At 45.7% G+C, this 24,373-nt stretch overlaps 1 protein-coding gene across 1 annotated transcript; it reads left to right on the forward strand.

The window, feature by feature from the left end:
• Positions 1-1,298: 1,298 nt before the first annotated feature.
• On the forward strand, positions 1,299-24,373 carry CRISPLD2 (cysteine-rich secretory protein LCCL domain containing 2). Its single transcript, XM_010086401.1, is given in 15 exon segments — positions 1,299-1,541; positions 6,827-6,945; positions 8,794-8,926; positions 9,050-9,165; positions 10,945-11,045; positions 12,562-12,720; positions 13,672-13,732; positions 14,360-14,426; positions 15,388-15,518; positions 15,667-15,710; positions 16,621-16,637; positions 16,640-16,701; positions 17,189-17,264; positions 22,289-22,422; positions 24,319-24,373. Coding segments are annotated over 15 exon segments (1,518 nt in total).

Raw genomic sequence — 24,373 nt, forward strand, 5'->3', positions numbered from 1 at the left:
CTCCTGACGCTGCGTAGGAATGCTTTCAGCGTCTTTTTTAGCAGCGCTGTCAAACCCAGATCCTCACCTAGCGTTGAAGGTGGGGATGGGGAAGCTTTCTTCCAAAATTTAACCCTAAGGAGAGAGATGCTGTGCTTATACCATCTGTACGGATGCTTGTTGCCCTGATGGATTAATTCTGCTCTAGAGGCTCTTAGATCCCACCTAAAGAGCACTGGGTGCTGCAGAGCCACGCACCAGCACAGATTTCCTTCCCTGAATAGCTCATGATCTAAATAAAACCATCCGAGACGCACGAGGCTCGTTAGACGGAGAAGTGGAGGCGGGGCGAGGGGAAGGGAAGAGTTTGGAAATAGCAGGTGGAGCGGGAGCATCATGGAGCAAGGGACAGGATGGGGATGAAACGAAGCCATTCACACCCGCCAATGACCAAATGGAGACCATCCCTCCGAGCCTTTGGTGCTGACAGTACCGAGCGTGCGTGGGAACACCTAATCTTCTGGCTGGGGGAGGACGGGTGCTCCGGCTCCTCTCCCCATCGGCCGTAACTCACATCGCTGGCCGCGCTCCCGCCCGCCGTAACGCGATGCGTCAGCGGCAGCGAGAACACCCCGGTGCGTCATTCGCCAGCAGGGATTTGGGTTGTTCGGCGTTACGGTGACATTTCACATAAACAGCCGTTCTCACGGAGTCTGGCAGCTGCTCTGCTGGAGTCTATTGGCAGAGCGAGGCCTCTGAAATAGCTCTCGCTGATGTCTGACCTCTGCGATCCGCCTTGCTGGGAATTTTACTTTCCCTTTTATTCATACCCATCCTCCACTTTAACGGCTGCTCTTTGGGCGAACACCTTCAAATGTCTCCCCTTCCCACCTGGGAAGGGATGGAGCTGGGATTATTCAGAGCTGCTGGGCATTGCTGGGTGATACCTGCACCCCTGGCATCTTTGGTGGAGAAGGCATCCTCCGCCACGCCTGGATGCTGCCTGACCAGTGCTCTCCCCCAGTGCAACCTTAGTGGAGTTCCCTGGTGTAATAAACTCAGTTCCCATCACTTAGGGTGGTGATTGGGTCATTGGGGTGAAGGGTAATTGCTTAGACTGCATGCATCACTCTTTTTCAAGCAAAAATCTGGGTTGTGTGGCTTCCTTAGTGGAGGTCGTATGCATGGGGGGTTCTCCGGCACTGCTCTGACCGCCTCTTTCTCCCCAAAGTCCAGACCAGTGCTGAGCCACACGAGTCCCAGCAAGAAAACCGACCACCAACTTCATCTCCGCTTCTGCTGGCTGTAGAGGAGGAGGAATGAGTCCTGCCCTGCCCTGGGTCCTTCCCCTTGGATGTGTACTGCTCCTGGCACAGGCAGGCGAATGCTTTATCTTGCCCAACTCGAGTCACCTGGAGAGCATTTTGAGTAAATATCAGGATGGGGAAACTCACTCCAGATCCAAGAGAGCCATTTTATTCTCAGACAGACAAGAAATATTGATGCTCCACAATAAACTGAGAGGTCAAGTGTACCCAGCAGCTTCTAATATGGAATACATGGTGAGTCCAGCTCCTGATACCTAACTTTATTATTACCTTTGGTTTTTTTCTATTTTATTTTAATTTTCCTTATGGTGCAAGAAGTGTAGCAAATTTCCTCTAAGTTTTTCTCAAGAGGTTTCCTGAAGCTGTTTCATTCCAGAGTGAGCGATGCTTTAGGTCATTGGACTGTTTTGGTTGGAAAGGGATGCTAACGGGTCATCGAGTCCATCCACTGCATAGTTTCAGGACTGGTTCCATTATTCATAAGCCAGCGTCTGGCCCAACCCTGGATGCATCTCCAGTGATGGCAATTCCACAGCCTGCCTCAGCAGGTTCTTCCATTACCTTAATGTCATAAAAGCATCAAATTTTCCCTAGTGTTTAACCCATGTTCTCCTTGTGAAAGCTTTCAGACCATTGTGACTGGTGTTTTGGGGCACCATAGCCTGCTCTGACAAACTTCTGGTGGTCTTTGGGTTGCCATCAGCTATCACTCAACTCTGGAGGTACCATCTGCCCTTTTGTCATACACTGGTCACCAGAGCTTATCCCCATGAGCCAAGCATCCATGATGCTCCTAGGAATCTGCTCAGGGCCTTAGGAAACAGGGCTCAGGGAGTGTGGCTCCATCTGGCACAGAAGCTCAGCCCCTGGAATTAGCTGGAAAGACTTTGGGAGTTCACGGGTGGATGGGTCAGTGCTATTGGCTTTTCGTAGTTCAAGAAACCAAAATAAAAGTTTGGTCGATGTATTCTCCCACTTCAGAGGGAGAACTTGAAAGGATAAGTATGAAATACGCCTTTACCATCAACAATTCAGATGAATAGGGTTTTTTTTTCACCTAATGCCAGAGACCCTACTTTGGGCTATTTTTGACATGCCATCAAAATATTGCGGGGCTCCAAAATGATGTAGGCAAATATGTTTTTTTTTCTTTTCTGGTGCCTTTTCCCAATGTGCAAATATAGTTATGACTGCAACTAGCCTGACTTCAACTGTGAGCTCCTGCTGGCAGATTAAATGATGAACGATTTGTTAGGACCGTGTTTAAAAGGGTAAAAGAAATAATACACTACATGTAATATAAAATTGTTTGGCAGCTGTGCTGCGATGAGTGCTGCAAATGGAAAAATCCTGCCTTTTGTGACTGTAGGGAGAAGGAAAAGAGAAGGGAGGGCAGAAGACAGTGAGGAAGGACAACTGTCCATCAGCTGGTCCCCACAAGCGTTCCCATCCCACTTTTGTCAGGAATCGCACGCCTTTCTAAGAACCGGTGCTTTGTATCCCTCTTTGCCCGCGAGCTCCTGTGTTATCCCGCAGGCAAGGTCCTGCCAGCAAAGAGGTGACTTGATGAGTTTCCAGCAAGTAAACACAAAGCACGAGAAAGCCAAAAGTGTTTTGGTTGGCTTGGAGGATCTGAGAGGGCGGCCGCTGCGGAGTGTCCACTGGCCGCCTGCTGTTGACGCTCGCCACGTGGTTACGCTTTTCTGTTTGCCTTTGCTCAGTGTGCTTTTCTAGTGGTTTTTATGGGTGATCGAGGGTAAATGAAAGGGCCTTATATGCTGTGAAGAAAGCTGCTGAATACAAGATGGTGCTACTTGGAAAGGCTATAATCAGCCTTTCATGTGCTCCTGTTTACCCAATATTACTTGGAAATGCTGCATGTATTCTGGACATGAATTTTACTTTAATCCTTTGTCCTGCGTAGGACACTTCTCATTTGGATTAATTTAAGAGGATGGTTTGTCTTTACTACTGTAGAAAATCTTCTCTCTTTTCCTTTGGTGCTGGTGTGGAGCATCACAGGCGACACGTGGTGCTAGTTTACGGATGAGTAGGTAGAGCTTGTTCTTGCCCATCCACCTCCAAATGTTGTCTTGTGAAATTCTTTTCTCCCAGCTCTGTATCTGATGTATTTAAAGTGGCAAAAAGAGCTAATGCATTCCAGGAAAGGGACAAATTTATCTGCTCCAGGATGAACTTTAATCGGTGGAGGCTGTTAATTAGAAAGCAATAACACAGCGAGTCCCATGACTTATCTGGAGATCAAAAGACTTATATACATACGGGAGAAAGGTAAAGTGGATTGAAGAGATGAAGAAAGAAACGGTTTTGCTGCTGGGTGTGTATAATTAATTGAAAGCTAGCACAGGGATTCAGTGTTAATGGGAAATGAGTGAGTGGTGCATATATTCCTGACAAAGTTGGTCAAATACAGAATTACCTTAACCCTATAACAGCTTTATAACCGACACTTCCACTGTGTGTTTGGGCTTTATAGCAGCAGTCATGGCGGTGGATGGGCGCCAAGGTCAATACAAACTCCTTGTTAATGAGGCCAGAGTAAAAAGGACGTAATAGTTCTGAAGACATCCTGACCTTTTAAGATGGCTCAGTCAGATGGTTTTCAGCAGGGATGAGAGGCTGGAATCCTTCCTCTTGCAGAGGCCTCAAAGGCAGCTGGATAAAAGAAAATTGTTCTCAGTACAAATTGCTGGAAGGAAAATATTTTTTTTTCATGTATAAAGTATCCATCCTTCCTCTAAACTGCAGGGTGGTGACTGTCCTGTCAGGATGGGATAGTATTTCGGTTTGGTTTAGCGAAGCACGTCCAAGCTTCTGCCAGGACATGTCTGTCCTGGACTCTTCTGCCACTTTTAAAAGTCAATTGCCAGTATTGCAAAAAGTCTAAGCTGGGGAGAAAAATGAGGGAGTAACCTGATCACCACAATTCAGGTGTCTAGGGTGAGGTTTACAAACTCTTGAGGCTAAGTAGTCTCCTTGTGGGGTATATTCTGATTAATTCTGAACCTACAAATTGTAGCACAGTGTGTGCCATGCGTGTATTTTACATGTACAGTGCATACTGTACTTTGAAAGGCCATTACAGATTTGCAGTAGTAAAAAAAGAGAGTCCATGTGCTAAATCACTTGGAACCGCACATACCCGAAGGCTTCTCATTCTCTGCTGGAGACGGAAACTGAGAATAGATGTACACTGCCCCTCTGGCTTCAGCAAGTCTTCCTAGATACTGCTTTGAATATTGGCATAAATATTGGCTGGGAAAGTCTGAAATTTTTTTTTTTTGATATGTTTATTGGTCTGAAATAATTCCAGCCTCCTGACCGCATTCACGTCTGAGAAGCAAGAGGCAAATAACTGCCTTAATTTAAGTGGGATGGTTTTGTAATCTGACGCCTGCAGAAACGAGCTCCTCTACTCATCAAGCACAAAGCCATGCAAAGACGTAGCTCATTCCCAATTGCCTGTTGAGTATCTTTTGTCCAAGTTCATTTATTTTATCCGTAGGCATCAAAGGAAGATGTAACGCGTATGTTCACATCAATTTCCATTTAATGGCCTATTGCTCATAACGTCTCTGCATTAAATTAAGAGATTTGGAACGTCTCCGCCTTTGAGGCTGCAGGGAATAATGCTCTGCTAGAAAGTCTGAAGCGCTAGCAGCGTGTAACGTCTTGGGAGAGTTTCTGTGGCTTATGTGTTGGATGGGAAGGTGGATTGTGGCCGGTCATTGCCTGGTGCAGAAAGCGGGAGACCACAAAAAGCTGTGTGTCTAGGCACAATTGCAATAGTCTGCTTGAACAGAGGTTTGGGAATGTGTGTGTGGTGGGTCAGATCCCACACATCTTCAAGGAGCTGGAGGGCTGGGACAGAAAATGGTTTTATTGCCTCTGTCAGAGCTGTGTCCTCGTGGGGTTTTGCAGACTGACGCGAATTGGCTTGGCCACTGAGGGGTTCAAAGCCAAGCTGACGAGCTCGGAGCAGCTCTGGGATGGTGGTGGAATTGGGGTTTGCTGAGCATACTTAATGATAAGCTGTTCTTGGAGGTCTGGGCTGTTAGCTCAGTTAGATGAGCTCATGTTTGCCATGCAAAGATAGTGTAGGCACACCAGGTTCCAGGAGACACTGCGTTTTCCTGTCACCTTAGCCAGGTGAATGCGGTCCCTCCCCATCCCAGTTATAACCACCCAAGACTGTGTTCAGATACTTACTTCAAACGAGCAGTTGATTTTTTTAAATGTGTTTGAGAGCCTAAATGCCCTCCAGTCCTCCACATGGGATCTGATGGGTCCTTTGACATGTTTGAGATCAGGAGTTGTGTTCCTTCTGGAGAAGACAGGACTTGGAAAGACCAGCTGGTTGTGATGGTCAATGTCCAGAAAGGACATAATCTCACACTGGCACGCGGATGGGCTGGAGACACATTACAAGACCTCTCTTCTCTTTGGTTTTATTTGTAGGAATGTGCGGTAATGTTTTAATCCCAATGATTTATCCTCTAAGGACTGTTCTGAATAGACCAGCTGTCAGTCATTACACAATGAACTCAAGGGCACTGTCTGCTGGGTCCAGCAAGTCTGGCCTTCAAAACAAATACACTCCTGGGCAGTGGAGCCTATGGAGCCTGCTCTCCTACTTGTCTTTGAATTGTGGTTGATCTCTTGTTTGGCTTTCAGCTGGGTGATATTCACACCAACGTCCTTCCCTCAGTGGGAACGTAAATGGGATTTGTCACCTCCGATGCCCATTTCAGTGAGAGTGGTATTGGCTCAAGAGCTCTGAGACTTTGCCACCTCTGTCAGATTTGACTGGATCCATCGATGGACTCAGCAGTTATTCTGGAAGGAGAAGGGGAGTTGGGACTGGGAGACTCAGACCCACACTCCTTGCTCAGGAGGTTGGGCTAAAAATCTCCAGCTGTGTTGGTAGTGACGGGCAGGAGCACATCCACTTTTGGAGTCCTCTTTGGTGGAAAAGCCAGGAAATGTCCTGATAGTGAGGACAACGGTTGGAAAATTGGGCTGCAACTACATCAGAGCAGGGACTGCTTGTTAGAAGTCTTGCAGATCTCAGAAAGAGGTGTCATGGGGAAGCACTGGGATCTCTGTCCTTGATTTTTTTTTTTTTTTAAACAGATTGTAAAAATACCTGCCAAGAATGTCTTGTTGTGTTTTAGGGTGGGTAGTCTAGATGGATTCTCTTGCCAAGTCTGTTTCCTGATAACCTGTGCAAAGCATCTCCTAAGAAGCATGGCATCAAGCAGGGAAAATAACAGACCCTTTAATGCCCTGCATTTCCATGGCAGGGGGACATCTTAAAAAAACTTGCCTTTAGGTCAGGGAATGTCATTAAAATGTGCTGGCTTCATAAGGACAGGCTAAACACATGGGGTAAGCTGTAATTTAGTCTTTCTCCACTCATTGCTGTTGGTTGTGTCTCTTGATCTAATAAACTTGATGTGAAAAGTTGACCTGTTCTTTTCTCTCCCCTCCCTCTGCAGACCTGGGATGATGAGCTGGAAAGATCAGCCCATGCCTGGGCTCTGCAGTGCAAGTGGGACCATGGGCCCAGTGCCCTCATCAGGTCAATCGGACAGAACTTGGCGGTTCACTGGGGCAGGTAAGAGTTGGGGTGCTACAAGCTCATTCCAAAGAGCAGTTTACGGGTCCTCCTTCAGAGCCAGTTGGAAAGGTTTGTCTGGTTGATGCTGAGTAGAGCACTTGGGGAGACAGGAGAAAATAAGGACCAACAATGGGTATTGCTGCAGTAAAACACTTCTAGCGATAACATCTGCAGCCACCTGCAGCTGTCTTTTCCCGGTTTCTCAGGAACAATATCTGGACTCAGCTGTTAGTTCAGAAGTTAATTATCCCTTGCTGTATTTCCCAGAAATATTCATCCAGCTCCTAATTTCTCTTTACTGAAACCACTTTGCAGATTTTTTTTCAACTTCCTGGGGAAGTTTTTTAACCCAGAGTTGTTAAACCAGCTGGGAAAGCTGATGTTAAGGCTTCCAAATGGATTTGCCTCTCCATCCCATGACAAAATTTGTTTATTGCTAAGCCCCTATCGTTAAGCCTGCTTTGCACAGCGAACATTTTATATGTGCTCGGGAGCCTAATGGGTGGAAATCCAGTTATGCTTGTTGTAAATCAGGTAGAACTTGGTTGAAAACAGTGGAAATTTGCTGGTGTGAAATTGGCCTGATATAAAGATTGGGCCTGTTTTTGTTGGCAGAATTAAATAATGATTGGAAAGTAGAGTGGTTAATCCATTGGAAATAGTTGCAAGATCTGGCTGTTCTTGGCTCTCCTGCAAGCTGTCAGGATGGCCATAGGTTACTGATGGAGGTAGATCCAATCTTCCTCCCTTTGCAGTCATTGAGAGAGAAAAAAAAAATCAGATTTATCTCAGTGTTTTCAGGAACAGGCCATAACTTGATTGCCTCAGTTTCCGCTCCTGTAAAATAGGATTCGGAAAGTATTCGCTTAATGACATCATGAGATTAATGTTTTTAAAATATTCCTAATGAATGATTTTTAATGAAGAGTTGGCTGAAAGAACAAACTCCAGTTGGTAATGATATCATTTGTATTTCTGGCTGCTTCCTTCGTGTGAGCTGCTGAAAGCAATAAAAAGCAGCAGGTTTGAGACGCTGCTCTGCTTTGATGGAGAGTTTGCAGCTCGCTCTGTTTGCTCACCGTAGCATGCAAAATATATATGGGTTTCTATAGGTAGTTTTAGCACCATTTGTGTTCCTCAAAGAGCACAAGCGGCATCAGTGCTGCCACAGGTTGCAATATCTGGGGTATAGTTTGCACAAAATACGTGCAACTGGTGGGGGGCTTGGTGCAGAGGAGCAATTGCTGCAATAAAAAGTGGGGTAGACATGTAGGACATCGAGCATTCTGCACTGAGACTCTTGGTTCTGACTGAGTGTGAAGAAGTCCCCTTGCTTTCAAAGGTCTTACAGTATCAACGGCCAGCGTACTTCCAGATTTAGCAAATTGCCCGGTGGTAAAATAGGTACATGATGGCTTTTGGGTTAAGATGTTTGGCAAACCTGAACTTCTGTTTACTTTGAAAATACAACTCTCCGCCAAACTGGAAGGGTTTTTTTTCTAGTTGTGTGGAAAAGTCATGAGGACATTTCAGGTCAGTGGCACTTGGGGAGTGTGTCAAACCTATAAATAATACAGACAGTCAGACCGGGCGGTGAATCTTAAGGAAATGAATAATCTTTAAAGTTTTCAATGAGATTTTTTTTTTTGCTGATCATTAGACCATGTTACTGGGTTCTTTAAGCAGCAGCTTCTCAATGAATGGAACTTGCCTTAAGAAACTTTTATGTAAAAATTAGCAAAACTTTTATTAAAAAAATCTGAGCTTATGATATGGCAGGAGGCTACAGATATTGTTTGAAAACTTCTGCCAGAACTTAGTGATTTAAACTTTTTACTCCTTCAGGTATCGGTCTCCAGCTTTCCATGTCCAGTCTTGGTACGATGAAGTGAAGGATTACACCTACCCGTATCCTCACGAGTGCAACCCGTGGTGCCCGGAGAAATGCACGGGCTCCATGTGCACGCATTACACCCAGGTAACAGAGACGAAGGGAACTGGCACCTCTACCCTCTGTATCCCCCACGTCCCCGTTGTCCCTGCACCGTGTGCCCGCGGCAGGGTAGTTTGCCCATTTTCAACCACCGCCTTGCACTTGCAGATAGTCTGGGCCACAACGAACAAGATCGGCTGTGCCGTGAACGTCTGCAAGCAGATGAACGTCTGGGGAGAAATCTGGGAGGACGCCGTCTACCTGGTCTGCAACTACTCGCCCAAGTAAGGCGGAGGAGCTGGGCTCCCTCCAGCTTTCCTAAACCCAGCAGCTGGCTTAACTAGCCCGGAATCTGGGGAAGAGATTTCAGGCAGTCTAGACCGGTGGTTGTGGCTTTAAATTTTCTCCTGGTTCAAGACTTTTGAGCATTGCCTGGAAAACTGAACGAGGGGCCAGGGCCAGGCGGGAGCTTTGATGTTCCTGCCGCGGGAAGGAGGAGCAGGCGATGGCCAGGACGGAGCTGGCGCGTGCTGCCGAGGGAGGGCTCCGTGCTGGGAGGGGATGGGGAAGGGATTAACGCTGCTCCAGCAACAGCCTCTGTGCCCAGCCAGGTAGGCTGTGGTATGGTGATATATTTTTTGCCCTCCTTCTGCAAAATCTGCTGGTTTAAACACACCGCTGTTCGTGCGGTGCCAGCCCTGCAGCAGTCGCCGGGGGGAGCGGAGTGAGCTGGGCTCTGCTGCAAGGAGCTGTGGAGAGATAAATCCCAGACCCCATAAGCTCCTCGTGGCTTAAAAAAAAATTAAAAAAAAATTAAAATAGGTAAATCTTGACTGATGAAGTTAACTTGATTGTTTGATTAACTTTCAAAGTGAAAATTACATTTCTTGACTGTTACATCCAGGAAAAGTTTCCTCCCTGGCAGAGACAATTCATATTTTCTCCTTTAATGGCTAATAAGAGAAACGTTCCCACTCCAAGCCCTTGGAGATTTAAATCTTAGCCGCAAAATGAAATAAAGAAATCACTACCTACAAATGGAGCGGCTTGGAGAGCATCTGACTTCTGGAAATTGTAGGGCAGAGTAACGCAGAGAAGTAAGATGTGTGGGTACAGAGCTGGCAGCTCCCAGCACGATGCAGGCAGAGCCCTTCGGGTGGGTTGCCTGACCCCCTCTCCCCACGTTAGCTCCTGAGCACGTTATGCTTTTGGTTTGGTGGGATTTAATAACCTGCTCCTCGTACAGGGTCACACTGTCATGCTGAAGTCATCCATTTAGTGCTGCTGGATGGAAAAACACTCTATTTCGGCAGTTTCTGCTTGATCTTTTCTCTCTGGCATCAGTGCACGCTGTCCTCATCTGGCCTCATAGGTGGAGACAGCTGAAAGAGCAATATAACCGTGGGCTGAACTCCGGCTCCTGCCACCTTCTCAGCCTCTGAAGTCTGCAGCACAGGGTGCCCAAAAGGGCGTTTGTTTCTGGGTAGTTTCTTGAGGAAACTGCAGTAATCCATTAATTTACTTCTGTTTACATAAGATCGCAGTATTTCTATTGGAGTTTAATGTAAAAGTGATATTGCATGTCATTTATTTATGTAAAACTCTAAAAAATCATAGAATCACAGGATGGTTTGGGTCGGAAGGGACCTTAAAGCCCATCCAGTGCCACCCCCTGCCGTGGGCAGGGACACCTCCCACTAGCCCAGGTTGCTCAAAGCCTCGTCCAGCCTGGCCTTGAAATGTCTTCTTAGAGCTGAAATGAGGAGGAAAGTTTCTCTTACAAGGCTTTCCTGGGCTGGTTATTTGGTCTTTGCTTAGTTTCTCTGGGCTAGGACGATGTTTCTGCATCTCTGGTTCCCAGATGATCTGGCGTGGGGGTACCTGTATTTCTTGGTGGTTTTCTCTTTGGAAAACAGACGGAATAATGGAGCAGCTTTTAAATGGCAAGAGCTGTACTCCAGCCTGTCCCATGCAGCTGCCTGGGGGTGTTGCGGAAGATGATGGGATCGGGTTGGATGGGTACTGGGGTGGCTGACGGCTGCGCATTGCTCCTGCGCTTGCAGGGGCAACTGGATCGGAGAAGCTCCGTACAAGACCGGCCGCCCCTGCTCTGAGTGCCCGCCGAGCTACGGAGGAGGCTGCCAGAACAACCTCTGCTACAAAGGTACGTGGTGGGGGGCTTGGGGCTCCCTGGCACCCTCTTGGGATGGGGAAAATGCTGGAGCAAACTTATGCCTGGAAACTTTTAATTGGAAGCAGCTGCAGCTTTATGCACCTTTTAATTAACCATCCTTAATATTTCCACATCCCAGCACGTGGTGAATCGCTGGTGGCTGCTGAAACTGAAAAACACTGAACTACTTAAAATTTCAGGGTGTTTTCCCTGGTGAAAACGAGAGTGAGCGCTCAGGTCCGGGGGAAGCTGCTCTGAGCTTCCGTGGGTTTGGCCGGGGAGCTCTGGCGGGATTCTGAGCGCTGGCAGGCTGCGGGCAGGAGCCATCCCATCCTCGCGGGGTTTGTTTGGGAAGGGAATGTTCTCCAGCGATGACTGGAGGCGACGTGGGTGGGCAGAGCTTGGCTGCCTGCCCTGCTCCTTTGGGGGCTGGGGATGGAGCGTTTTCCTCTCTGCCCACCTTGGTTTTCACGGCTGTAAAATGAATATAGAGATTCGTGTCTCTTGAAGGAGAGGAGGGGATTTTTTTCCTGGAAAAAAAAAAAAATTAAAAAAATATTCTTCACACTGAAATCTCCAGTGAAGCAGTGCTATCCCCCCGCATGCAGGATTTTCTGTTTTGCTTCATAGAGAGCTAGGCTCCTAGAAACACCCAGGTTCCCTGGAGACTTGCCCAAAGCAGAGGCTTATTTTGCTGCAGCGTTGCATTTATCATTCTTAGCCTGGGGTGGTGGGTGCAGGGGGAGGTTCCTGGGGTCCAGGTGGGCTGTAGTGGGGAGAGGGGATGCCCTGGTGGTAGAAAAACCTCTTGAAGCCACCATCCATCATCCCTCACTTGCATCGTTCCCCTCCTCATTGCCAAGGACCGGAGCAGTGCAGGGTTTTGGGTAGGTCTGGCCAAGCAGGATGAATTTTGCTGGGATTTCCCTTTGCCTGGCTGCAAGAGCAGACAGCTTGCTCTCCATCGGAGGGTAAAGGGAGGGGAGAACTTGCTGCAGGTGTAAAAGTTGGGATCATGCTGTAGCAAGACCTGTGCTTTACTGGAGCATTGGCTGGAGCCGTGCTCGTGGGGTGGTTCTGAGAAGCAAACCCAGGAGGGAGGAGAGAAGGTTTCAGCCACATTCCCAGATACCAGGGCCCTCTTTGTGCATGTGTGCTTCAGCAAACCTGTGTTTTCCTCCAGACAGAAGGAGCTGTATGGGAAACAGAAGAAGAAATGTCAGCACTTTTTTTCACAGATTAGTGGGGATCAATTCAAACCTTTATTGTAAGATGCTCTAAGTGCTCCTTCATGTGCAGAGGAGCAGGAGAGCAGCAACGTCCCTTCTGGATGCTGTGCTTGCCCTGGCAATAGCCCTGCACTGCATTTAACGGGCATTTTTGAGCTTCCAGCTATTTAAAAGCAGATCTTTATCAACTAGATGACCTCCCTCAAAATATGAACCTGTCCGATTTCCCTGTCAACGTGAACACACTGTAATTATTTTTAGTCCCCTCTCCTACCCAGATTACCGTTACGAAGATCCGGTCATCGCTGAGACGGACGAGACTAACGAGGTGGAGATTTCGCAGGTGGCAGAGCAAAACCCGGTGTGGTTCCACCCTCCGGAAAGCAAGCCCAGCAAACCCATCAAGCCCAAGAAAATCATCCCGGAATCCTACATGAGTAAGATGGCTTCTTTTTTTTTTTAGCTCCTGTAAGTTTTAAAGTACCTTCATGGGAAAAGGTGTGGAAAGGGATGAGGATGCTCAGTGAAAAAATAACTGGGAGGGTGTTTGAGTGGAGGGGGAGGTGATCTGTGTGAAAAGTCATAATTATAGCAGAAGCCTGCCCAAAGCAAAGCTTCCAAAAGCAACTTCTGCACATCAATCTGCAATAGGTACTTGTTCTTAAGCCATCATGAGAAGTCATAATTATAGCAGAAGCCTGCCTGAAGCAAAGCTTCCAAAAGCAACTCGTGCCTTCTGCACATCAGTCTGCAATAGGTACTTGTTCTTAAGCCATCTCAATGCAGTATCAATGAACCAAAGGTCCCCTGATCAGTAATTAATTTAGGAAATACCAGTTTTATTTCCCATTTTAAATACTCCACACTCAGCAGTGACACTCTTTGCAGCTTTTCTGGGTTTTTTTTACTTTGTTCCCTTTTTATTTCTTGGTTGGGAAGATTTCTGAAGTTATTTGCAGAGCTGATAGTACTTCCTCGGTTGTTTTCTGATCACTGTTAATTAGAAGGGACTTATTGTGAAAACAAGGCGAGGCAAGCCAACGCATCCTTTTCAAGTTTATCTACCAGCATCTCCAGAGTCTGTAATTAAACGGAGAACGAGCGCTCTGGCTGCAGACCTCGGGCTGTAAATCAAAGCCTTCAGCTGTCAGATGTTTCTTCCTTCCTAATATTTCCAAAGACACCTGTCTCGGGTGAAGGGCTAAAGAGGCACGAACCGCTCCAGGCTGCGTTGTTCTGTGATAAGATTTTTATCTTGCAGCACCAAAGACCTCCAGGAAAGACGGGTGGTGGTTGTTCATCTCCATAGCTCCAGAGCACACCATGGCAGTCTCTTTCCTTTTTAAAATATTTATTTATTTTGTTGATTTTTTTTTTTTTCTCCCCAGCACAAGTCATTACCTGTGAAACCAAGATGAGAGACAAATGCAGAGGCTCAACATGCAACAGGTAGAGTTTTAGTGATACCTCTTGGAGCACTGTGAGAAAAAGTGGCCTAAAAATTGTCTGGTTCTTGCAAACATAGCATAGACTCTACTTTTTTTTTTTTTTTTTTTTTTTTTTTTTTGTGACTATCTAGGTATATCTCTTTTTTTTCAAAAAAAACCCCCTCTTCATTTCTCTTAATACAAAGCCTTCAGCCAAGCCTAGCAATAAAGTGACTCAGTTTATTTTATCCAGCCATGATGACCCACAGTTTCAGGTGTCCAAAATCGTTTAATACATTTTGGCAGAGTCACTTTTTGAGCCTTTTTCATGCATTCCACCGCTGTCCAAGCCAGACCCATAATTCATGGCTTCTCCCCTCCCAGCCAGTTGAGAACTTCTGGTTAAGGTTTCTGCAAAGAACGGGACAGTTTATCACTTGGAGAAAAACCAAACCCACAGAATCTAAATATTGGTCGGGCTTTTAAAGAGGGTGGAGAAACTGTTTTAAAAAGTAGCTATTTTGCAATCTTGTTTTTAAATGGAAGAGTTACGTGAAATGAATGGAATGACTATTAAATTAAATAGAGTCAAAGTCTGTTTTTCTTGAATTGTTTTTTCGCCACCCTCAAAGATATATATCTTTACTAGGTATTTGTGCCCAGCTGGCTGCTTGTACAGTAAGGGAAAGATCTTTGGAACATTTTATTATGAGAGTGTAAGTACCTTTTAATAGCTCGTAGATGTAATTTGTGGGGAGTTCGCGGTAATCACAGAAATGGGAAATGCCAACAATTCTAGTGTAATTTGGCTTTTGGTATTCTACATAAAATGATGCTGATAGAGATTATCTGTATTTTCTTCATCTTAGTGATGAAAAAAAAGAAGCAGTCTGGAAAGGCAAAGTGATTCCAGACTTGATTTTTATCATGAATGCCTTTAATGTGTGATGATCCCATGGAAAGGGAGGGATGGGGATCAATAGACAGCTCTTACAAAGGTCTCTTCTTTGGCGTGGGCAGCTGTCATGCTGAACAGAAACTTTATACGAAAAACACTGTGAAATGTTGTAACTACACCATATTTTGGGCTGATTTGCTGGATTTTGAATTAGCAAGATAATTTATAAATAAAGTGTGGTGCTGTTTTCCCATCAAAACTACTTTTGGAGTGAAGAAAGGTTGCAGCTAAAAGGGTTTTTGTGTAAAAACGTGTTTGCTTTCCCCATTCTCGCTGTCGGAGCATGACTCCATCGCCCATGGAACTGCTCTGCCCTGCGACTTCTGTGATTGCAGACAGCTGCCTCCTCCAAGTGGTTTCAGCAGAAATATTTTGGGTTTGAATATTTCATTGAAAACTGGAAACATTTCATCCTAGTAATTTATTTCCAATGCTGCTTTTCTTCTAAATTGTATCTAAATATACGGTTTTGTTATTCGAGAGAAGCTTGCCATTCAACCAGGCAGTGCTTAAAATAATAATAACAATAAAAGAATTAGGTTGTGTTGAGAGAGTAAGATTTAACAACCAGATTCCAAAGGAATGTACTCAGTTTATTTTCCATTTGGCGCTTTGGTGGTGATTTCATTTCTTCTTCATTTTTTTGCACAGCGGTTGGTCAGCCTTGCTCTGTGAATGAGATTTATTTCACATGCTCTTTGTATTTGTGCTCTTGTCAGTCCTCAAGTATATGTCGTGCTGCGATTCATTACGGCATCCTGGACAATAAAGGAGGACTGGTTGATATCACGAGGAAGGGGAGGACGCCAGGTTTTGTGAAGTCTACCAGGAACGGCGTGGAGTCTTTTAGGTACTATCTTCATTCAAAAGTTTTTGTATTTGCTTTAAATGTAAGCAGACATTCAGTCTTCTTTGTTACTCGTATGTAGACATAGTGATTCAAGTAATTCTAGTATGCTTATTTTTTTCATAAATGTTTTTGTTTGCTTGTTTTGCAGGAAAAGTAAACCTTCAAATGCCTTCATGGTTTCCAAAGTCACAAGTAAGTCTTAAAAGTTGAGAAGAAACCATTGTTGCTAGAGTTTTATGGGATACCTGGAAACATCACCCCTTACAGTGCTCTTGTTCATTTTAAGTGGCCACGTCAAATGGCTCAGTGCCACAACGAAGCCCTAGAGTGGCAATCCATCACCCGCTATGGGCCATTCCACCCTCAACCACCTCACTTTTCTGTGGGGGTTTAGGAGGAAGGTACAGAAGAAGGTGGTGACAGGCCATTTCCAGCAGCATCTCCTGGGGATGGATCATGGTTGGGTCCAAACATCAGCTGCAGCATCATGAGCTGCTGATAGTAAAGTGGTGGAAGATGAGCCATCCTTGTGTGAAAGCCTCAGTCTAGTGAGAACACTGCATAAAAACTGAAAAAAAATAGTACCTAATAGTGCAATAGTATAATGAAACACACAATACATATGAAATTTATTTATAACAGTGAGTCATCATATTTGTGATAAGTCATATAAATCAATAAGACAGAGTTCTACTTTTTAAACATCTCCCACTTTCTGAATATATTTGAACAATTCCTCCTCCTACGTCATCGTTTTGATTAGATCCACTTGGCCACTTTCAGGGGAAGCTGTAGCTGTCAGGTTGTTTGGACTCACCATCTGGAGCTGCAGCAAAAACACACCGTCTTGTGGGTCAGCTGCTTTTCTCTTTGGAAAGCTGTGACCTTTCTAGGGCCACATGGTAGTACGGCAGCAAGATTTCTGCTGGAGAGCTGCTCAGCCCTCTCCTGGGTGCAGGTAAAGGAGCGAGCAGCTTTCCTCCCAGTGCTCTCAGCTGGACGTGGGTCTCATCAGATGCACTGCATGACTGTGACTTACATTTTCTGCAGCTGCCTGAGCTATTATATCTAGTAATCTGCTTTTCCATATTCATTTCCGCAGCACAGACGCTGGATTGCTAGATTGATACACGACGGTAGCTGAGCTGTGCCAGTTCAAAAAGCCGGCGACCCACTGCCCAAGGTAACACAAACCCACTCATGCTCAGCTTAAACCTGCTCTGCTCCAAGGGGGGACAGCTTAGTGGGGGATGCTGAGGTCCCCAAACCTGAGGACTAGTAGGGATGGAGCTCGTTTTTGAGTTTTTTTGGGTGTGGTTTTCCTTTCCACCTTAAAACATGGCAGAGGTGTGTTCTAGAAAGCTGCTTTGTGCAGGTGTAAGTCACAGCAGCGGGGCACAAATGCGTGCAAATAACGATGTGTGTTGTGCAAAAATACAGGTACTCCCCTTTGAACACGTCGTAAAAGACCAGTTCCTTTTTTACTGGCCTAAATCCCTCCATTTGCAGTTATGCAGCAGCTACCAAATGTCATCTGAGGGGAACAAATAATTAAATTCACTGTTGCCACCTGCAGACCAGATGCAGGCACTTGAAATCTCCCAAGAATGCGGCTCACTTTCCTGTTGAGCCTTGATACAGAGAATAACTATGAATCAATTGTTTTCTAGGGTTTATTGTCCAGCCTACTGTAAAGACGAGCCGTCGTACTGGGCACCCGTGTTTGGCACAAATGTTTATGCAGATGTGAGTATGCTCCTAGCCCTGATGCCCCCGTGTACCACGATGTCTGTATCGCAGAGCTGGGGTCATACTCTGTGATTGAGGGAATGCAGGGAGCATGGTGTGGGGATGGGGTAAATGGGGATGAAGGAAGAAGGAGAACCAACAAAGTGCAACATCTACCACAGCAGGTTGGAGTCAATGGGCTTGGGGAGCCTTTCCACTCTCTGGCGCTGATTTACGCTCTCTTGAGACCCTACCTGGAGTATCGCATCCAGCTCTGGGGTCCCCAACGTGAAAAGGACATTGACCTGTTGGGGCGAGTCCAGAGGAGGCCACAGAGATGGTCAGAGGGCTGAGAGAGTTGGGGTTGTTCAGCCTGGAGAGGAGAAGGCTCCGGGGAGACCTTCCAGCACCTTCCAGTGCTGAAAGGGGGCTACAGGAGAGATGGGGGGGGGGACTTTGTACAAGTGCACATGGTGATAGGGCAAGGGGGAATGGCTTTAAACTGAAAGAGGGGAGATTTAGACTAGATATTGGGAAGAAATGTTTTCCTGTGTGGGTGGTGAGGCAGTGGCCCAGGTTGCCCAGAGAAGCTGTGGATGCCCCATCCCTGGAGGGGTTCAAGGCCAGGCTGGATGAGGCTTTGAGCAACCTGGGCTGGTGGGAGGTGTCCCTGCCCATGGCAGGGGGGTGGATCCATGATCTTTAAGGTCCCTTCCAACCCAAACCATCCTGTGATTCTAGGACTTGGGCAGGTCACTGAACCCCTCCGTGCCTCACGGGCTGTGGCTGTGAGATGACAGCAGCGCTCGTCTGCCTCTGCAGTGTTTTGAGATCTGCAGATGAGCACCAGAGGGCTTTTATTATTGCTATCACACTGTATAGCTGGTGAAAACAGATATCCCCCTCCCTCATCCTTCTCTTTCTGGAGCTGAACAGAGTTTTTGAGCAGTCAGGACACAGCGCAGAGAAGTGGAAGGAAAGCATGCGAGTTGGTTTATCGGTTTGTTTTTCTAAACTCTGCTCATGGAGATGAGTATAGACTTGAAGCTAAAACTAGGCAAAGAGTAATTTTTTTTTTTTTTTGAAATCTCTTAATATTAGGCCTCTAAAAACTGGGTTTGAAGTTTTTTCCATTTGTGGGTGCCTTTTTTTTTTCTTTTCTTTTTTTTTTCTTTTCCCCCGTTCAGAGATTGTATTTAGAAATGCCAGCTCCGTGGCTGGTGTGTAGCCCATAGGAACGTGCTTCCTGGAGGCCTGGGGGAAGCAGTCGGCAGACCATGGACCCCCAGCTTGGGGTCAGCGTGGAGCTTTGCAGACCCCTGAGAAGAAACATCAATACAATAATTTGGGGCAAGGAAATTTGAAAACAATGAAAAAAAACCCAAGCAGCTATTTTTTAAAATTTTACTCAATTTTTTCATGGGCAGAGCTGCACAAACAGGTTATCCTGGACCAGCTCACGTGCAAATTCATCGGGCAGCTGCCACCCCGCGGTATCTGCCTCTGTGCGTGCTCCGACTGGCAGGAAATGGGAAATAGTTTTCTCTCTTTTACTGAGGACAAAACTACCTCAGATTACCCCTGAACCGGACCTGGGATTACAAGGGTATTAGGCGAGGGCCAGCATCCCGGCTGGCAGTGTTTCCTGGTTTGTACTGACGCAAAAGGATTAGTGTCCTTTAATGAATCGCAAGTTCCATTTCCTACCGTACCCCCTGGGTATTGTTTCATAAATGAGGGCATGGACTGTGATTTGGGAGGAAAATAGAAAAAAGAAAAGAAAAGGTGTTTGGCCACTTCCTAGAGGGTTTGGTTGGCCTTTTTCTGGACTACTGTACTAACAGCGTGGTGTGGGTATAATAAGGAAAGTATTTAGGTTTTTATAAGAGTGCAAGGTTGGTAGCAAAGCAGGTGAAACCAGTTGGGAAAAAACAGTTTGAGGTGGCTGTGAAACATGCTGCAAAGGGAGAGGTACTGATGCTGAGAAACGCTCAGGCTGGAAAGCTGCCAAGAGAAACATCCATGCTGTGCAGGGAGAATTTGGGCAACGGCTTTTCCCAGGGAGCACGGGCTGGGCAGGATGCTCTCCAGGAGGGGATGCTGTGAATTAACCCCAGCCCGCAGCCAGGGAATAACTGAAGCAGGGAATAAGCTGGATGAGACAAATGCTAGTCTTGGGAGGGCTCTTTGGCTTCATGTCTAGAGCTGTGCCTTCATGGTCCTGGGTGGACTTGTGCTACAACTATCTTCTTAAATAAGTTATTTAAAAGCAAATGAAGCATTTTGATGACAAAAATCATAAATCATAGAATGGTTAGGGATGGCCAGTCTGTGTAACGACCCGATTCTCTGTGCTTTTCACCCGAGATCGCGTTCACATTGACGTGATCTCAGCAAGGCATGTGAAAGTTTGTTTTCCCATAAAGAGCAAAACTCTGACATGAAGAATTGGCAGTTTTTGTGGGCTAATTCTGATTTTTATTCAGGGGGCGTAATCTCCATTTGTGTTAAGGGATTTTACCCACTTTAAATGCATTCTGATCGGGTTTTTTTACTCGTCATTATAAAATTATCTTGGTTTGTGTGCTTTAAAGACTATCTCCTCGGTACTCCTGATGGCTTAAAGTGCAAAGAGATATTGGCAGCCTTTGCTTTAAAAAGCAGTGCAGGAAATTGTTCACAGGGAAATTAGTAAGACTGTGAGACAGGGACATAGAGGAGCCTTAAATTTTGGATTAAAGGAACAAAATGCAAGAAAATATACTAAGGGAAAAGTTGATGCCTAAATGTCAGGTCTTTCCATTGAATGGCATTACTTTTTGGTGAGAACAGAGCTGCTGCCCGCAGGCAGGGTTTGCGGATTAAAGTGGCACGGGGGGAACGTGTCCAGCATCCTCCCACTGCTGGAATTAGTAGAGAAAAGCATCTGGCTGGGGAACAAAAAATTTGTTGCCTCTTTTCCCTGGTGGCACATTGCAGCAAAGTTCCATGCTGCCATGGAGATGGGGTGAGGATAAAAAACAACAAAAAAAAGAGAACATGATTGTGCCTAGGAAATAAAACTCATTTTTTTTGCTGATTTTGCTAACGTGGACAGGACCAGTTCTGGGGTGATGCTGGAGCTGTGAGAATACCCAGAGTTCTTTGTCAAGGCTGTAAAAGAGCTTTTAAGTTTCACCAGATGCTGCCTGGCTCCTAATGTGACATGAGACTGCAAGGCAGACCCCTCCCCATCCCTGTTCAGGAGCCCTGTGGAGCTGGGAGAGAAAATGACTCTCTGCTCGTGAGATAAGGTCTTTTATCCGCAGTTGTGCAGCAATTAGTAGGAGGATAGATCACCTCCTCGTAACGAGGCAGGCGTTTATCGCCAGAGCAAACCCAGCGCTGGCCTGGCGGCTCAGCTCTCAGGAGATAGGAACTTAATGATTAAACCACTAATGAGGAAATAACGGGTGATTAAGCTCATAGTCACCGACTGTTGCTAATGGCCCACTGTAAAAAGTATTGTCATTTAATGGTGTGTGCCTCAGAGGCCACCGCATCCCAAGGGGCTACACCATGGGAAACCGTTGCGTTGTCCGTACAGTGTCGTATTCCTGAATTTGAGGGGAAGACCTTGTTCTTGTAATGGCTCATCTTCCAAAAACTCTGCAATCAACTCATCAAAGTGAAGCCTGGCCTGGGATGTAAGAGGGCTGTGATCCAACAGAGTGATAAGGGAGGCTTGGGGTGAGGCAATAAAAAGCCTTTTGGTCAAAGCTTTGAGTAAGCGGCAGAACAGCAAGTCCTGGAAAAAACCAGGGATGCTTTGAAAAGAACATTGTTTAGGATGTCTCCCAGTGGAGGGTGTCGCAAATTGATCCAGGACAGTTTAATTTTTTGAGCCAGTTTTAGATTTACAGATTTCCCACCGCATGCTAGGGCGGATTCTTCTAAACACTGTTCCCTTGCTCCCTTGACCATATATAGAAGCAAAATACCAAATTGGCACTTGAAACTCCGCGAGCTGCCAAGAGATAGGCCATCCAAAGTGATAAATATATAGGGGACAAGGCAAACCTGCCATATATGGCTGCAAGAATGAAACAGTGCGGTCCGTATTGTACGTACACGATGGGAACATTTGCCCTTGGCACTGGTTTTGTGGTACTTTGATTTTTAGCGATCGGGGAGTTTATGGGGTTGGGATTTTCACCTGCTGCGGTTCCCTGTGCAGAGCTGGTTTTTGCTTTTTTGTGATTCCAGCTTGCTGTATGTAAATCCTGCAGAGAGCTGACGGCCAAGTTTATACTCTGCCTAAGCCTTCCCTGCTTTTGCTCTCTTTTCTGGATGCTTTGGGAGCTTAGTCATCGGTTGTTAGTGTTTTGTGTTCCTCCGGCTCTTCTGACGCTGCACATCTTGGAGAGCAGGGCAACGGTGTGATGTGCTTGTCTTTTCAGAAATGTGAATTTCCTTCATACACGGTGTTGTCTTACGGAGTAATGCCTGTCCGAAAACTACCCCACTCGATGGGTGCCGTCCTTCTGTTTTTCCTAGAAAGAAGGATGTGAACTGTCCTGGAGAACTGGTGGTCAGTTCCCTTAATTTGGAAAGAGAGTCTGCTTTTCAAGCAGCTGGGTGAATAAACTTTGCTGAGGTGGCTGGTCACTACCAAAGAGTTTCACCACAGAGGTTTCTCTGGCTGGAAAGTTGTCCTCGATTCAGCTTTGGCCCTGGATAATCCCCTGGGTGTAGCTCCACCGCGAACGGGAGAGGTGGGGAAGGGTGCTTGTCGTCTGTGGTGCTGGTGGGTCTTCTTATAGCCACGGTTTATGACATACCTGTAAGATCTGGTCCATGACATCTTTTACTCCTAGTCTATCCATAAGAGGGACAGAATTGTTTCATAGTTTTTTTTTTTTTTTTTTTAATTCCCTGGTTTTCTTTGGTGCTTATGGAGATGGTTAATCTCCAGATATAAAATATAGAGAGTTTGTCTATATTAAATATTAATACCTATTATTAATTAAATTAAATAATATTATTAATGAAATATTTTTCAGAGCTCCAGTATCTGCAAGACTGCAGTGCATGCAGGAGTCATTTCAGATGAAAGAGGTGGTTTTGTGGACGTGATGCCTGTAGAAAAGAAGAAAAGTTATGTTGGCTCCTTAAAGAACGGAGTCCAGTCTGAGAGGTGGGATTTTCCTCTTTGTACTTTCCTCTTATTCTCGACGGTGTGCTCAGTTGTATGTCAAAGTCAGCAGATATCAGCCAGGAAGGCTGGTGGGTTGGAAATATGTGCCTTAGCAGTGTCGCTGTGAATTTCGAGACCCGAACAACTAGAGCATGTTGTCCTGCTCTCACCTTCCACGAGTGAGTAGCTGCTTTCAGACTGGTGTGAAAGTTACGAAATATTGAGAAGCCCTGTTTAATTTCATTACAGTAGGAGTCCATAGGAATACATTTTGTTGTGTGTGTTTAACACAATCAAAGATAAGCACGGGTATTCCTGCAGCTTTCCGCCTGGATCATGCTTTGAGGCTATAACTGGGATTTCCATTCAGTTCTAGGGTGTGGGATGCATTTGTGTTTGTTAACTGATTTCCTCCATCCTCTTGGAAAGAAGCATGAGCAAATCAACATTTTGAGAGATGATCAAACAGTTTTTCAAGCTGGCATGACCACCCTTGTAATTTTTTTTGTCGTTTCTTTTGGGCTGACCTTGCTGGTTTCAGTGTACGATTATCAGTGCTTCCAAAATCCTGCTCTTCCAGATGGTGGCAATGATCGAGTGGCAGCTCGCTAAGTCCTTTCTAATTTGAAACTTCTGTTTCAGTCTGATATATTTTTTTCAGATATTGGTATGATGGCAGTGATTTCTCAGAGTTGTCTCTTTAAACTCTGAGTTTCCCACTATTACGGAGGGGTTTGAACACTACTAGCATGTCTTGGTCTGCTCTGTGCGGTTCCTCTTTTATAATTATCACAAGAAATCCAAACAAGTTTGTTATTTTTATTCTGATAATGGATATCTCAGACTGCTGTAGAGCATCTCAAAAAAAATAAAACTAGGCTAAGACAGGAAAGCCATAGACATTAAATATGGGCTTCTTTGGTATAGCTCTATCATGGACAGCATTTTGTGGTTTGGTGGATTGGATTTAGGTGACAAACCTCCTGTTCATATGAGTTTTCTTCTATCTCTGTCTTGCTTTCACTTATCTTTTACACTGAGGCAGCTTTTTAGGTGGATGGCAAACTCTGCCCTAGCTCCCGCGAGCAGGGACATGCAATACGAGCAGCAGGTGCTGATCTAGGAGGTGAGGGAAACCAAAGACGTTCTCGCAGCAGGGATGAGCATGAAAGTTTGGAAAGTGTTCCAAGGATCAAGGTGAAAACCTTGGCCTCTAGGAAAATAACTTTGTTAAAGATATGTACCCAAACAGGTACAGGAAAATGTTGCCTTTAAGATTTGCTGAGTCTTTATACTTGTTGGAATATTTATTTTGCAGGAATATGAAATTTTGCCTTTTTTCTTGGGGTTTTGTAGCCCGGGAGGGCTGGAGAAATAAGGGCTGGTAACAGAAACAGCCCCTTGCACACAGCCATCCCCAGCAGCTGGGGGCTGGAGCTGTTGGGGACATCGCTGCAGACTGAAAACGAATATCCATATTTATTATCATTGAACGTGAGCTGATCTGGCTGCTCCCACTGCCAGCACCAGGAGACGGGCCAGCACTTTGACAACTGTTTTTAGGAAAGCGTGTTCCTCTCTGTGCCTGGATCCCTGCAGAAGGGAGCACAGTGTTCCTTGGATGAAAGCTGGCGCTGTCAGAGAAGTTTTGCTTCCCAGCTCCTTTTGTTGGCATCAGCACTGTAGATTTGGATGAAAGCATAAAACGAAAGTGAACTTGTGGATTTGTGCTTCTTCTTTTTTTGTCCTTTCTCTTTCTCCTCCTCTTCATAGGGCCACACTGTGAATTCCAAAAAGAAATTTGAAGGTGCCTGAAGGTCTATCACCCTTTGGGTCCTGCAGTGCCTGCATTTGGTTTATTACTTTTTTTTTTTTTTCTTTTCTCTTTTTCTCCAGCTTGAAGAATCCTTCAGATGGAAATGCTTTCCGAATTTTTGCTGTGAAGCAGTAA

This window comes from Pterocles gutturalis, unplaced genomic scaffold (assembly GCF_000699245.1).
Source record: "Pterocles gutturalis isolate BGI_N339 unplaced genomic scaffold, ASM69924v1 scaffold2356, whole genome shotgun sequence".
NCBI classification, from domain to species: domain Eukaryota; kingdom Metazoa; phylum Chordata; class Aves; order Pterocliformes; family Pteroclidae; genus Pterocles; species Pterocles gutturalis.